Source organism: Ischnura elegans, chromosome 3, assembly GCF_921293095.1.
Source record: "Ischnura elegans chromosome 3, ioIscEleg1.1, whole genome shotgun sequence".
Classification (NCBI taxonomy): domain Eukaryota; kingdom Metazoa; phylum Arthropoda; class Insecta; order Odonata; family Coenagrionidae; genus Ischnura; species Ischnura elegans.
In genome coordinates this window covers 68,432,878-68,450,161 of record NC_060248.1, presented here as the reverse complement: position 1 = coordinate 68,450,161, position 17,284 = coordinate 68,432,878, and the positions used below count along the sequence as shown (strand labels likewise).

Here is a 17,284-nt window from a genome sequence, read left to right as displayed (position 1 = left end):
AAAAATAAGAACGCGAAAGGAAAGGAGGAAGAAAGACAAAGAGAGCTGAGAAACCGATAATTAAAAGATAGAAGAAGAGAAACGGAAGGAAGATATTCACAGATATAAAAATAGATCAAACCCCAAAAGATCCGATATAGTAGTTAAAAAAAACACGATCACACACACTGACTGAGGCGACGGGTTGAGCGACGAACAGTTTGTGAGAGAGAAAACCCCGACTTGAAGGCAGGTCGTGATAAAAGCGAGGGGAGGGGAGGAGGAGGAGATAAAGGAAAAGAGGGGTGGGAAACCTCAGGGAAAGCACCAGGAAGCGCAACCGAAGAATGGGACAAGGAGAGGGCAGGAAGAGTCAAAAGGTTTAATGAAAGAGGACTCTGGCGACAAAACAGTCGCTCTCGCCTCCTTTTGGTCCAAAGGGACACAGCCGGCCTAGGCCCTGTTTGCTCTAGAGAAAGGGGAGGGAGGTGAGGAAGGGGAAGTTAAGTTGGGTCCCCTTGTAGTGGGTGCGGGGCGGGGAGTTGGAGGTGAGGCGCCCGGCGTCCGACGACGGGCGACCCGGCGCGCGGAAGATGGCGGAGTCGGCGACGTCGGTCGGTCGGACGGCACGGAGGATCGCCGTGGAGTGAGCGCGGGCCGAAAAGCGCGCAGCGGAGGCTGCGGGGGAGGCGGGACGGGGGCGTGGCAGGGCGGCGGCGGCGGTGGGGCGGGGGATAGGGAGAGGGGGGCAGGCGGTGTGGATGGAAGGGGAATAGGCCCGCCACAAACACAGGGCGCGGCGCTGCGCGAGAGGGAAATGTTTTCGCTACGTGTCCTGAAATTTTCCTGCGATGCAACTCGAGGTTGGTGGTCGAATTGCTGTACACGGATGCGGTCCGCGCATCTAACAGCATTTAAATACTCGAACTGTTTTCATCAGGTTTCGGAATCAAGAGTGGGGATACGACAAACACATCCAAAAACAACTGAAGACAATAATTTTAAATGACTTGTCAGCACTGGCATAGTTAGTAGCCAGTTTCATTCATGTACCAAATGGAGGAATTTGTTTTCAGTACAATTCTTGACCTTTTTATACTTCTGGGAACAAGTTGCTAGAAATACGTTAAAGGTGAGAAGCGAGAAGTTGACTCAAAGGTAAAAGAGCGATTTCCGGTAACTGCATATGAAACCAAGATATGTGGAGTTCGAGGAAACGCATTGCGTCTTTCTGGTTGAATACAGCGTTAACGATAGTTTTCATGCCATTTTTTCCATTGGGAATGGAATTATATCATAATAGCGCTTTACGAATCGGAACATAGTCATTAATGAAGGAGGACGAGAGAGCACTGCAGGCTTTCGAGGTGTGAGTCTGGAGAAGAATGGAGAAAATAAAGTGGACGGAAAGGAGGTGGAACGATGAGGTCTGGACATAATGAGTTAGGAGAGACGGGTTTGGAGACAAGACATGCGGAGGAGACAGAAGGTATGGATGGTGAAAGTACTTAGCGGGGAGAAAATGTTGAAAAGAGTGTTCGAGGGTATAATTTTAGGTAGAGGGAGAGGAAGGAAGAGAATAAGATTTTTTTAGATAGAAAGAAAAGGAGTAGGCCTTATTATGAATTGAAGAAGGAAATCCATGGTGGGAGGGGTGGCTGCCTGAATACTTTGTAAATACTCCATACCCCATGCAAATCTACCTTAATTGGGTGAATACTTTAGTATTAATAATTTTAAAATTCATAATAATAATAATTGTGATATGATATGAATGAGGTATCAAGATTTATATATGAAGATAAATAATTATATGAAGAAGTATCAGGATTTTAAGAAACACTAATGATTATTTTTGTATTTTCCGAGCTGCTCCCGAGGGATCGAGCCTCAGTGGTGGCTACCGCGCTGACTTCTCAGCCCGTTGGTCTGGCGAATATTTATCATAGCCTTCCTGTTCCCTCCTTGAGTGCTTTGTGAAGGACACTTCATGTACAGCACTCCGTCCTTCGGATGAGACGTCAACCCGTGGTCCTTTTCGCGCCTTTAGTTTAGAGCAGGCTGAGTCCGACACCGGGTTTCTCTCCACTCTTCCTCGTTGCGCAAATGACCAAAACCGACGGTCACCTCCTCATACCATACCAGTTAAAGCCGTTGATTTTTCGCTGCGAATTGCTCTAGATGTCGGTGACGAAGAATCTGAGATTTTTCCGGTGAAATACTTGAAAGAATTATTCACGGGTTTTTCACCGGATTAGGGTCTATATTTTGTTTTTTGGGTCTACATGCAGACACTAATTCTGTTGGAAACCCGAGAATAATTCAATCAAGTATATAACAAATTGAGAAAAAAATAAAATAAGGGTTTCGTATAATAATAAAAATTGGGAAACGAGCTCAATGACCTCTAGGGTTTTAGCATCACTTTATATGTTCGGCAGTGTTTTTAGTGAAAATACCCGAGTGATCATGGAGGTAGGAATGGGCGTGGTGGAGACTGGTTGGCGTGGCGGAAGGGAAATGACCGCACGCAAAGCGAGAGAGCACAACTCCTCTCTCTCCCGAGGGACAAGGAGGGGCGAGGTAGGAGCCCCAGGGAGGGTGGAGTTGGATTCGCTTGAATATCAGATGACCATCCTTGATAGGAGAAGAAAAAGGGAGGGTGTAAAAGTGGGTTTGGTCGGAGTCAATGGGGAAGGAGGGGCTTAAAGACCAGCGCAACCATGCAGTAAAATGAATGTTAGCGCTAGATTGATTAGTTCATTGTTTTATTTAGAAAACTTGTATAAAGGGAGGACTTTTTTACTCGCAATTATTTCCCAGCTTTTTTGATGGAAGAAGAAATTTTTAGCATTTCAAAGCTTTACCTCTCTTGTAAAAAAACTTCGCCAGGAAACGATGAAAAGAAGATTTTTAAGTCTCACGGAGCAGAAAACTTGAAAATGATTGCTTGCAAAAATACTAATTGAGGTGAAAACCTTCGAGTAAATAAAAGAGAGATATTATACAATCAATGACCTATAATTTCAAATATATGGATCAATTCAAATGCATTAATTAAGTATTTACAATAGTACATCTGAATATTTATTAAAATAAATTGTGTTATCATATTGTATTAAAAAATTAATTAATTAAAATAAATTAAATGTACCTCAGCTATGACATTGTCCGGCCTGACAAACCTGCTGGAGCATGGGGTTTTTATTCGAGGAGGGAGGGTTTAAAAAATACCAACGAACGATCACAAACACTTAAGGATAAGGGCAACCTACTCAGGTGGTACTCAAACCGGCGGCATTCATTTAGGTGGGCCAGGATTTTACCCCAGGAGGCCGGTACACGTGGTAACTTACTCTCCACTCAAGGGCATAAGTCACAATTTGGTTTCCCCTGTTATACGATACTCGATACATTGCTTCCAAAGTTATGGCACTAACTTATGCATGCTTAAGACTGGTTAGTTCTAATTAATTCCTCTGTTTTGTAAGATAACAGAGAAATTAATCAAATAATCTACATGTATATATTTTGAAGCTAATTGAAATGATTGCTCATGGCGATATTCACCCTTACTTGTGTGTCGTAAGTCCAAACCTCTTAATATATATTCACAAATGATAATCGCAGCGTTTTCTAGACGTTTTGATCTTCACTTATCGTGTTTTCAGTTCAAGGTATCCAAATAAAATGGGTATTTTCCATGGTTTTCAAAAGTTCCCTTGAATTGTCAAACAAACCTTTGCCTTATGCGAGTGAATTTTTTTTTAAAGAGGGAAAAAAATACAATGCGAGTTTATCTTTCCGTAACCAAATACAAAAGTCATTTATTTACCTGTGCTCTTAAGGTCTCGTTGCTGGAAGCAAACAAGGAATGAAAGGCATTTAATGCATAAAAAAATTGTTTGGCTTTCTGAAAGTTTAGTCATACCCTTAAATGTAGAGCGAGGTTTTTTTATTGACACTACGGGTGCCTACGCCTAAAAACGGATCCCAACACGCGGCAGTATCAGTAAGAGCACAGAAGCAGCAAACAAGCGTTATTTATTTACTCATGCATGGGAAGTGGAAAAATTCAATGATTCATAAATTTTCTTGCACTACAAAATCATGTTCATTGCATAAAAATCAATTTAAATTTTGCATTTCTTATGGTTTGGTATTCGGAGAAGGCGACCGATAGCTAAGGTCATTTACGCCATGAGGAAAGGTTGAGAAGCGAATGGTGGAGAGAGGGCCGGCGTCGTCATTAGCCTTCTCTAAACGAAAGGCGGCAAGGGGACGTCGGCTGAACGTCCCATCCGACGGATGAAGTGAAGCACTTGAGTGCACTCCATAAAGCACTCAAGTAGGAATCGAACAGCCTCTGAAATATCTCTACCACCGCCGAGATTTGAACCCGGACCACCTGGGTGATGCTGACTTCTCATCTAGGCAATCCGAAAAACACTATTACTATTCACTTCCTTAGTTTCATAAGGTACTAACTGTGTGAGCTTTATATAATTTTATTCTAATAATGATCGTAAATAAGAACAATCAAACAATAAAAATAGGGATTTACAGATTTTAGAAGCCTTAACGTTTTTAACGACGTATTACGTCTCGACCACTTGCTCCTTTTTCTTTTCTAGGCGCGTCTATGACGAAAACCGTTGAGGTGTGAATGTTAGTCAAGCGGAGAAAAGCGAGGAAGGAAATGGTATTTTTAGATGTAATGAAAGGGAATTGGCGTCATAGGGATTAGCAGAAAGACATTGGATTTGGGAACGGATGGGTGGTTTGCAGAATGCTTAAAGTAAACTATTTTTAGTCATTAGAATAATACCTTTAGTAATGAAAAAATGGCAAAAACCTATGAAGAAACTGATGTGAGGATATAATATTAAAGCAGCAAGATGAAGATGATTTTCCGCGATATTAAGGGTATTGTCCGCTTCATTTTTTCATCTTATCGGACAGTTCTACTTTTAACTCACTCCAATCACTAAGGAAGAACGGTAGTTCTTCGTGTTTAAACTTCGTTTCTTACGCTCTTCCACATGCTTTTGTCGGAGAGCCTCTCCATGCACGAGCTTCGTCGTCAATAAACGTCCATTCACAAGGCCGTAGCCAAACTTCGTCAAAACGTCCTTCCTCCTATCGTTCAAACAACTTTCCATGTTGGGGCTGGAATCCATAACTCCGGAAAAAAATCTTACGGTCGGATCTAAGACTCTCTGAAACTACCCCTCGGAAAGTCTGACCCCGAAAACTATACTTTGTGTCTGCAAACCCACGAGCGCAAGATAATATTTCTCTCGAATTATGTTTGTGAAGAGAAAACTTTTGGTTGGATTGCATAGCGTTGGGGTAGAACGTGTGTACCAGCCTGTGTATCACATGTTGCCGAAGAAGGAGTAATCCTTCTGTGAACTTACCAGATACAGCGACAAAAGTTCATCCAAGTACTACCCCTTCCATTCACACCAGGAATGTGGGATAATTAGGAAGTATCTGGCAATAGTATGGGTATATGTGTTGAACTACGAGAGAGGCGATACAGGGAATTATCGTTTTCACCGACTCCAACACTTATCAATTCCTAACTAACGAGTTGGGATTACGATACCGACTCGGTAGGAGCTCATGTTTTGGAGTTGTCCAATAAATTTCTCACTCGTCGATCAAACAATAATTAAGTGATGTCACTATGTCCTACCAAAATTAAATATTCATAACAAACCAAATACATATCGAATTTTATTTACATAAAGTGGCAAGTTTTGGTTAGCATGGCTTAACGCTCTTTAAACTCATTATCACTGACGCTTTGGTATCATTATTTTCGTAAGGGTACCTATTTGAATAAATTAAAATATCGCAGCTATTTCCCTAAGGCAAGTACAGCTAATCACTACCTATTCAATACAAAAATAAGTAGTACTTCAGATTGACTGATCAACTAAACAATTATATTTTCACTATCATGATGAATTAATGAGGAAAACTCGTTCGTAATAAACAGACAGCTTTCTTCAACTTAAATTGTCATATGATGAGAATTTACAGTTTAAAAAATCAACAACTCATTCAAATGCCTTACATGTAACAATTAATATTCGTGCATTCCATTCAATTTCTCCCACCGAGACTTTAATCACACGATGTATACTATACATTAGAAAATATGCAGCATCGAATTTATATTTTAGCGTTTAATTGCACCAGGATAACACTCTGAAAAGCTGCACTGTTACTTCTTGAACCTCATTACTATCAAGTGAAATGCACAATTTTTAATTGATAAAACAGTGGTACCTATTTATTTATGCCTATTTTTTCCTTGTTTTTGAATGTGTAGGCCTTAATAATATTTTTTAAAGGCGAGTGCATTGCACTCTGGGATATATTTTCAATAAACATTAGTCGTGAAAAACCTGAAAATAATACCTACAAAATTAATTATTCAATGCATGTTTCATTCCCTCTTGCTGAGGAGCAATGAAGAAAAACAAAATAACAGGATTATTTCATTTTTAAGGGATAATGCCATATTAATATTAATATTTTTTCCAATTACATTCATTGAAAATTTTCCTATTCAAATTCCATAGGTATGACACTCGTGCACAGAGCGCAAATTTAACCATTTTAGGCAATGCGCGGGCGTTGATCCACAATAACTCATTTCATGCAGTCGATATTCAATTACGTTGAACTTAGCTTTCACATTTCATTATGAGAAAGAGGGTCACTTTCATAGCTGCATTATTGATAATGAGGCAATATAAATAATCGATTTCATCATTTGAGTTTCGCTAAGCTGTTTGTTAGAACTGACAACCAGCTACTGAAATTTAACTCCTGTTTCCATATGCCTAAAAAAAATAACTTGCTTTCTCTTTCAATTGGCTCAAGTGGGAAATACATTCAATGAATATATAAAAACATAATTTCTCTCTATCAGGAAATACGGTCGTTAGCCGGCACGTGCACTTACCATTTAAGCCCATTGTTCCATTTAAAGCTGCAAAATTGTTTTAATTACAACTAACCATTAGGTTCACCGTGACTTTGTCACAAAGAACGGGTGAAATGAATACATTCTGCTATATTAGCAATTACCGCTGCTTATTTTTTCTTTGCCCGCACCTATGCCATTTTGATTAGTAACCTTCCGGGAGGACTTTCTCACGCGAGAAGAATTATATATCCTGAGCTAATGGCAGCCAGAATGGCATAGACACGCATAAGCGGTCAAAAAACGGCATGAAAACGTGAAAAAATATTGCTGCTTTTGTATCTGTGACATTTTAATTAAAAGAGCCATTATAAAACTTGCAAAGAGATTAATCTGTAATTAAAGAGAAAATGGTCTTTATAAGAGTTAGTTATTTAGAAATATGACGGCATTTACTCATTTAAATGGTGTTTGTTACACCGTGTGCAATTTCTCCTGCCAACAATCATCAACCTATCAATAATTCCGAATATAATGTCACTTAGAAAGACAGTTCCAAAATTTTTAAATACATATCCTCCAATTGACATTAGTTAAGTTTTTTAAGAGGTAAAATAACAGCAGCTCAAAATCAGCAGTAATTGGTAATATTTGTTTGTTAATCATATTTTTAATTAAAAATTTAAGAGAAACTTAGAATCTGTTCATTCAAGAATAAATTCAAACAAAACCTCACCAGCAATCAGTTTTCATTTTAAGCACACGTATACGATGAATACAGAAATATTCATTACCTAAAATTCTGCTTAGCCAGATCAATGGCTAAAAATTAAAAATATGGCAACTCGAAACTCGTAACAGCACGATAAATAGTGTATTTACGTACGTGAATAGCTTTTTAATGTGGTCTTTTGAATTCACAGGCAATGTTTTAATATGTACTAATTTTCACAATCATAAGTATTTTTTGAGCGTATTTGGGAATTTTTACTGCAGTACTTAATATAGTTATTACTTGACAAACTCAATGCATTCATGAGCAGTTTTTAATTGAAACGCTGGGTGATAAATCAAATTCCGATTGAAATCGAATTGCATTTGTTTGTCATTATTACCACTGCTCGCCAATGATATATGCCATTGTTGATTGAAAAAAATGCGAGATCTTTCAACTAAAGATGTGATATTCAGGCAAATATGACACTTAAAAGACAAGGGACAGAAAGAATTGCAAATTTCACTTATTTAACTATCCGACGAAAAGACTACCAGCCCACTATGTGCATTGGAAATACTTTTAAAAATTAGAAAATATCACTGCCTCACGCTGCACGGAATGCCATTTGTTTTAAACGGATCATCGGCGGCTCTTATGGGTCCTGAGTGAGAGTTACAAAAAGGAAATGGTACAAAAACCTCCGGGGAAAAAATAGTTTAGTACGCCATATTTCATGATGATCAGTGCAGCGGTTTGGAACTTTACCCAACTCGGACAGACATATATACCGACTTCATCAGAAAATCCCGCTGATTTCAACGGAGGTGATGAAAGTCGGAAGCATGTACGATGTTGTGCAAGGAAATAGATAATAACATGAGTTGACGTAAATTTAACCTGTATCCAAGAAATATTACCCGCTTCTCAGCTTGAATTCTTTCTCTGGAAACGCTTGTTACTTAGGTGCCTCCTCAATGCTTCTATTTTGGGTTGCATCTTGGGCAATCATCGGTGCTCATTACTTAAAGTTCTCTAGGAAATATCCTTTATTCGCACAATTGGCAAATTATGAATAGAATATCATTGATCTGAAAACTATTTTATTCTTGCAAACATCCAGGAGTCAACACAATTCGATTCAAACGGTATCTCTATGTGTTATTGTAGTCAAAGATTCCAAAATAAATATGTTATCATTGAATTTAAAGAAAGCATGAGATTTTTCAGGTAAAATCCAATTTTAGGACAACACGTGGGATGAAGGAAAGCGATTGGCAAAATAATTAACTTTATTTCTTCAGCCATATAATGAAAAATATACCAGCCCTGAATATTGAGCGGAAGTACTTTAAAAAATAAAATATTGAAATGGGTTCACAGAGCTCAATGAATCTAAAATAAGTATCTGGGGGCGGCATTTGGGGTCCCTCAGGCAGAGTAACTATTAATCAGACTGAATGAGAGAATACTACCCGTTTTAACTTCAAACCATACGGTTTCCATCAAACTAGTTTTAAATCAGCATTTATACGCTTTTTATATCTCTTTGATCCACTTGATATTTAAGATATATTATAGATTACAATTATGATGTATAAGGACCTTTATTTTATGTTTTACATGAATATTGCATACCATCTCGGAATGACTGACATTCTTTGATTTTTTATTTCTTTTGATACAGCGTCCAATGCCTTATGCCAACAATCAAAGAAATAGGTGGTTATAAGGAAATAGTGGTCTACATCAAATTAATTTAACCTCAATAACCTTGACAGCATATCTTGGAGCCTGAAAGTACAAAGAGCTTTGCGAGGACTCGGCCATTTATGCTCGCGCCAACGCAACCGAGGCTATGTTGCCGAAACCGCCAAGTAAATTGAATTTGAAATTATATTACGAAGATTAAGTGACCTTTTCATAGAGTTCGTAACTTCAAATTTTTGTGGCATCAGCTTATTGATTCCGTCCGTTTAATAAATTAAAAAAATCATACTTTAAGTGTTAAGTACCTTTAGATTTTGAACTTTGTTTTTGGTAGTATCGAGCCATATTTGAAGACACTTAATTCCCAACAGTTCCATTTTTTAGTTCGATGGATATATTAGTACTAAATTTATCAATAGTTTACTTATTCTAGCCTTACAAATACATCTATATACACGAAGCACCACGAAGACATTACAAGCACTAAGTGAAGCTCTAGCAGCCAGAGGTAGGAATGCGGATTTGCAGTTCAAGGTCGCTCCTAAAGCGTTCCCATGCAAGCTGCACGGGGAGCAAGAAGAATCTGGGAGTGAAGCAAAATCTAAGGTTATTCATGGACAGATTTTCTCTTTGCCAAATAAGTTAATTAGCTAAACCATTACGTAACGAGTCTAGAAACGGCTCTTCATAGAATAGAAAACTGAATCACTCGGAATAACTTATTTAAAGTGGTGAGACAAGAGGCAGTCTTAAAAACAATCCCTTATTATATCTAATTCCCTCAAAAAATTTCCGCCAATTACTCTTCATGCAGATTTTCCATGAGAAAGAGCATCACATAAATTCATTGCAGTTGAGTCTTCGGATCTAACATTCTGGTGTACATGTCACAAATAATGCAATTATTTATCAAAATCAATTATGTATCACCAACGGAGGTAAGGCCAACAAAATCGAGGTGATTTTGCGAAAATCGGGCTAAACCACGAGTTATAATTATTTAATGGTATAAGGCCTCCACGACCATGTTTTGAGTGACTCTGAGTTAGCGAGTAACTTTGACTGAAAAACGTATTCGATTATGACCAGAATAGATTTTTTTTAATGATCGAAGGCTTTAGTAGTGATTGCGTGAATAATTAGTTTTTACGAGTGTTGCTCTGGGTGGGAAAAAACTACGTTTAAATCCCCTAATCTGGCTCACCTCATCTCTGGGGACAATTCTAAACAATAAGGTGGAACCGCGGTGGATACAATGAGTTGTTTAACCCGAAGAAACACGCAAAAAACAACTGATATTTTTTTAATTTTTTGGTGGTAGCTAATATCCTTCTGTAGGCTTCTGCGATGTGGTGAAGTTTCATTGAAGAGGTCAACTGGAAATGCCTGAGTCCATCTCAATAGATGACAGTTTCGCAGGCATTTCAGCTGGCTTCTTCCGATCGATTAAGGTCACTTCATAAAACTCCCAATATTGACTTAGATACCCAAATAATTTAATCCTAAAATAATCACATAAACGCCTAAGTATTTATTTAGCAAACACATTGAGCGTATTTCTATATGAGTATGCAAAAATAGGTTGGTTGCACAAAACTGAACCATTCATTGATTTATTTTGCCATTCGGATGAAATTTCACCGGGTATTATGGAATGAAATAGGTTTCGCATTTTTCCACGCAGTTTTACCACCGGTTTCAATTCAATGGTGTACTTTCAAGGGGTTACAAAATAAGGTACATGAGAATTTGAGTTTTTCCCGGAGTGCTCGGGTTTCCCACCGGGTGTAAATTTGGGTCACAGGTCCAAGCTCTTCGATGGTCCCTTGAAGACGATGGCGGACTTAGTTATCGAAACGTTGGGACCTGTGACCCAAATTTACGCCCGGTGGGAAACTCGAGAACTATTCCTACAAGGTACATGAAGTTTGCAGCATCTTGAAAATGACGTCTTTCTTTGAAATTGGTAGGGGGCTTTAAAACTGCGTGGAAAAGTACAAAGTTATTCCACTCCAATCCACGGAGAAACTTCACCAAGAAGCCCGACTACGATTAATTTTATTTCATCAAGTGCAATGTTTGATTTCCATCTTAAGACCATTGAATACTTGCGTCACTCCTCAATCCGGCATCAAATCTTTCGAATTTCTCTCGCTTTGCCAATGCACCTGAGGCCGGCCGAAAGTTCCAGACCCTGGTAATTGGCCGCCGTCGATCAGGGCCGCCCCGAGGCATTCCGAGGCACAGCCCACTTGATTGCTTGAATCGACCCAACTTCGACCAAGCCGGTGACAATCGGGCACCGCGACTCTCCAGCCACGTCTCCTTCGCCGATACAGACTTGGTCGCGCATGCTAAGCGCCCCTTTAAAACGAGACCATGCATATGGGGACGGAGCCACTTCCATGGTGTTCCCACCTCGCTCGTACCCGCGAGGTTATACGTACGAAAGATATTCAGTGCGAAAATTGCATCTGGTGAGCCAGACGATTTCCAAGCATAGATCCTAAGAGTAGAACTTATTCGACGAAAGGAACAAAAGAATCCGTGGAAAACGAAAAGTGTCCATAAATTTTCAAGCCACAGGAATGAGTAAATTTTAGCGGCAAAACCTGCCAGTATGAAAGAAAGCCATTAAATTGTTGAAATTATGACGAAGTATTTTCTGTTAAATGGCTACTTAATTGAACCGGTTATTAATGTTACCACATCATTACCAGTGACACGTGGTATCATTGAAAAACGGGTCTGAAAATTGCACCTCGTAATTCCAACATGTACAATTTCCTTCTCTCCCGCGACACTCCTCGTATTTTTTACTATTCAGATAGTAATAAGTCCCGTCGTTTGAAAGATACGCTCACGAAAAACTAGACGATTCTTATAAATACCATTTCAGGATTTAAATGAAGATCCTTAGTATTAGGGACCGTGGCATGCCGCATACCTATGATCAAAGTTTATATCCCCGCTATGACTCTTGGTGACTTTAAAAAAAAAGATAGTGTAATGCTGCTGGACGAATTATACCACATGCTAACATGAACATGATTTTCATTGTTTCATGGAAGAACATGATTTTCATTGTTTATCCTAATAATAGTATCACAGCACAGTCGGATAGATCGCTAATAGGCATGATGAAATCATATCCGTTTCCAAGTGCTCCTGGTTTGAGTTCACGTTAGAAAGTTGGAAGTCTTCCCTGTGCCCTTTATTTTAAATGCCCTTTCAGGAGGTGACCCCCACAATGATTCACCCACTGCAATTTCTTCAATTGTATCTAACGACATGATCAATTTCATGATATCGTGCACAAATACCCAACAAGTAACTTTTGCCTAGGATCTTGAGGCATATGACTCGTTACTTCTCCACGAGACGAATATTATCAATCTTAGTAAGGATTAACTTGTAAAGGTTTTTGTGACCGCCACGTAAGCAAATGAAAGTGGTAAAATTACGATTCATTATATTGTTGTGGTAAAGTAAGGCCTATTCTAAATCTGGCAATCAATTCTTGTCTTAGTCCAGTTGCGTCCTTTGGCTGGAGCATGCATCTCGTAAATTCGCTTTCGCGCATCAATAAGTACCTTCCATTCCAGTACCTTTGTAGGTTTGGTGAGTAATACGGATCAATATCACATAGTTTAATATCATTATAAAAAAATTAGCTAAATGCATTGAAATATGAAAACCAAATTTAAACTCAGTAATGTATAGCAGGGAGTTTCTCCATCAACCATTTCATTGCAAATTTCCTAAAAAGCTACGGAACCAAGGCGTACATACGATGGATTGGAGTGGTACAGTAATACCTAATTTAGCCAAAAATACTTTGAAAAATACATATACACTCATTACTCCGATTTTTACAGCAAATTATCATTTTAACGCAGCTAAAAAGTAAAAAAAAGGAAAATATCATTTCCTTCATAATAAATATGCATAAAATGAAACAATTTTATCACATCAACCGAGATTTTTTGATTTACAAGGGTAACATTAAAAGCCGACAGTGGTAGTGAACGACAGGGGTGGGTTAACGGGAATGGTCCAGGAATTGTTTTAGATAGGACTTAGGCGAGCAAATACTTTAAGAACGTACACTCATGGGCTCATGGCTTCCTCCTCCCCGTCAGATGCCGCGGCTCTTGACACAACTTCCAACCCTCCGGGACCCGTTCAGAGGGAGACACTCCCTCCCATACTCCCTGCAGCCACTCCCATTGAGGACCACGCCCAGAGGGATGGAAAGGGAAAAGGGTTAAGCAGGAAAAGAATTGCTGAGTCCTGTGGAAGGACGAAGTTAATGCAATGTTTTTAACCATAATTTTGAGGGAAAGTTGCTAAGAGGCATTGAAAACTAGTGACTGCAACCATAATTAATAATACAAATTCCCCCAGTGCCAAAACAGGATAGACTATTTTACTACTCTAATTTAGGTATTCTCATAAGTGACGGACATATGGCAGAGGGATTCCCTGATGATTGATTGGTCGAGAGTTTCAAAAGATAAAAAAGTTCATACTTTAAATCGTATCTACTTTACACATTATGCTATCCTCAGTTTTTACAACTGCTGGAAATAATAAGTATTCGTGCATGAAATGAGAAGGATGGATACATAAATAGGGATTTGAAAGGAAAGTGTTCATTGAGAATTTCCGATGTTTGACCGCAGAATAGAAGGGAAATTAATAAAAACCCATGCTACCTCACACCAGCCGTTGGTTTTGGTAGGAAATACAGAGGTGCATGTATGATGTATGATAATATCGAACGGGATCGTGTCAAATGCCGTTCAGGGGTGCATCGGCCACGGAGAGTGTGAGAGAGAATAAACCGCAGAATGACAGCCGGAAATGTGCGATAAAACCTTTCCATGAGGGGTATGCTGCTCGCACGCACTCATTATATTCTTGTTTACGCGAGAAAGTTACAGGGGATATAGAGAGACCGTGAAAGAGAAAGGTCCATTTAAAAAAAAGGAGAAATATTTAAGCTATGATTTTAATTTTATGGGTTCCATCACAAGGTAGTGTCCAACCGAGAATGAACTGAATCACTCAAAAAGTGTTTTCACAAGGTGATTCTGATTGATTTCTAATTGAAATTAAAATAATCATGCATATCTTATGCTCTCTTCCCCATTTCTTAAGTCACTGACTTCACTCGCATCTTCGGCATAGTTACAGTATCCAATCGAAGTGCTACTCAGCATTCGCCTTCCCTTAAAACCATGGAAGCAAATGAGGTTTTCTCACCCTTTCCTTCATAAACCTGTTAACAAATGGAAACATAGTCACACAGAATCGGTAGTGCTTCCCAGAAATAAGAAGTTAAGAATTAAATTTTAGTATATTATAAGGGCAGAGCTGCATAAAAATCATATTTTGTGGTTAATAACTTACGGTAAAAGCAACAGAGACAACAATTTGTATTTTACAACAAAAAGTATTTTTAATCAACGCAATTGTGGCTTATACTCGCGTCGAATATTGCGAGAGTTGAAGTTTTGAGCAACAGGAAGGGTTTAAAAATGATTGAAGAGAAATGAGAACAGAGATATTATGGTTGGACACGATGACCTTTGAATCCTGCGGATTTTGAACGAGAAAGGGAACGGGAGTAAAAATTTAAAATTCAAAAATATTCCTTGAAAGAATATTTGTAATCCAATTCCGTGAAAGAGAGAGATCCTTTTAGCCTGAAATACTTTAATCATTGCATCGTGAAATCTCCTTTCAGAAGGCTTTGGATGGGATTCAACCCAAGACAATTAAAAAAAAACCTTTAAGAAGCATATACCATTAATTAATTAATAATTATTGACTTCCCTTTTACCATTTTATCAAACATTATTAAAACCGCTAAAATACTGGCGATGATAATACTTGAGGATATTCAATTATTGTATACTTACATTTTGAACTCTCTCCAATTAATTCTCTACTAATACAAGCATTTCACTTCAAGACTCGAAATTATATTTTCTTTTCGTACTATAAAATGAATAAATTGGTTACTTATTCTAAATTAAGGCAATGTAAATAGACTAAAAATTATTATTTTTAGTTTTTAGTACCGCAATGCAAAAAGTTAATTCTTTTCCGGTATAAATAAATATTACATCCAGCTCATTAGAAGAAAACATGTATATTTCATTTTTCGCACAAACTGGGTCATATTTAGCAGGTATCATAACATAAACACTCGTGAAAGAAGGAGTAAGCTGGAATCCAATTGGCATTGGTCCAGCACCACCCGCAATACCCTCAAATGTGATGTCATGTGTAGGATTGCGGGTGACAACCCAGTATTTTCAAGATCTGGCATAGTACACCAGGATTAAGTCAGACCAATCTCTTCATACAAGCTCAGAGCCAGGCCAAATGACTCCCATCCCTGGACAGAGGCCAAGCTGAAAAGATCAGGGTCTCTTTAAGTGGCCATTATCCACTGAGGCACAACCTCTTTTCCTTATCATCAAGTGATTCGCTTGTTCCCTGTATTATTCTCCTAATTGGCTCTAACAATTATTGAGAAACCTATACGATATACGTGTACATTTGGACTTTTAGCTAATTTGATGACCTCCTTGGCGGGTGCTTTAAAGACAAAACTCCTTATTATCAGAAACCAAGAGATAGCTCATACTCACGTTAAGAAAAAAATGAAGAGAAGGCGCTAAGCGACTCTGTTATTATGCAATGGTAAGAACTATGGGCTACTTGTTGTATCAGCTACCGTATATATCATACATTCGTATTAAATACCTTATTAACGCTGAGGAATAAATGCATCAAAGCTGGAGATAAAAAATTCATCATTATCGTTGAGAGTATCTTTGTGCATACATCCACCTACTCCCATAAATTATTCAATATTGGTATACATTGGAAAAGTATGCCATGGCAGTAGGTATTCATAGCATAATTAAGGTGAAAAATAGTAAAAAAATAATCTTGGAATGTATCAAGGATAGGTAACCATCATGCTCCACGGGATAAAAATGTATGCGGTTAATTTATTCATAATTGCAATTAACACGAAAATAAATAATCCATTATAAAGTTTATCTGCATTTAGTACTTCGTGTAAAATTATTAATTACGCTTCACCCTATTGTAGCTTTATCTCTTAATAATCATTTTACGAAAGGAAAAAACTTAGTGTAGCTCCAACTTCAGAGTATTTTTCACCACCCATCAAGTATAATCAACTTGAACATTAATAATTATGGGGCATTGATAACATAGCTAAAATCAGTTGAAGCATTACTCACACAAATAAAGGAGAAATTTGCTTTTACTTATTTATTGTAAAGACATGGTTTAGTCTAGCATGTGCAATATCGAAGACAGTTGTTTCATAAAAGTTGTCGAAAAAAAGTGAATGAAAAACATATATGATCTTAGAAAACCCCGGAGAATAAGCTAAAATGATACTTTTTTTATGGCTCTATTTATGGGTTTTTATTTATCATAGGACAAACCATTTATTTTAGTGATTCAGACGAACTCTGTACATATGAACCGTTCTCGCACGCATGGATGCATTGATGTCAACGTATAAACGTCACAATATCATCAGAATGACACAATATCATCCGATACTACCTCTCACCAGTATGTAACCAATCATTGGGGATGCATCGCTCAGAGAAATCATTGTTTTACTGGTTATGTGCATATCAATAAAAAACGTACAGATAAAGAGACAATCACCAAAGTAAAATGACAATATCACGATTTGTGCTAAAGGTGACACCCTTTCCAATTTGCTTTATGCAAATGCGTGTTCAGGCCTATATACCAAATTATTATTCCACGCAGGAATGACTTCCATGAGTGTAACATGGAATGAATTCATTATTAACAGAAGTTCTTTTGTTTCCACCTATTTGGACTCAAAAAACTTTTCTGTTCAAAAC

General features: G+C 38.1%; 1 protein-coding gene across 1 annotated transcript; it reads right to left on the bottom strand.

Annotated features, from left to right (window-relative positions):
- Positions 1 to 432: 432 nt before the first annotated feature.
- On the bottom strand, positions 433 to 5,159 carry LOC124155199 (atherin-like). Its single transcript, XM_046528917.1, has 2 exons — positions 4,959 to 5,159; positions 433 to 906 (listed from the first exon to the last, which is right to left on the bottom strand). Exons 1-2 carry the CDS (start codon positions 5,157 to 5,159, stop codon positions 433 to 435), a joined length of 675 nt encoding a protein of 224 aa, XP_046384873.1.
- Between the last annotated feature and the right edge of the window lie 12,125 nt (positions 5,160 to 17,284).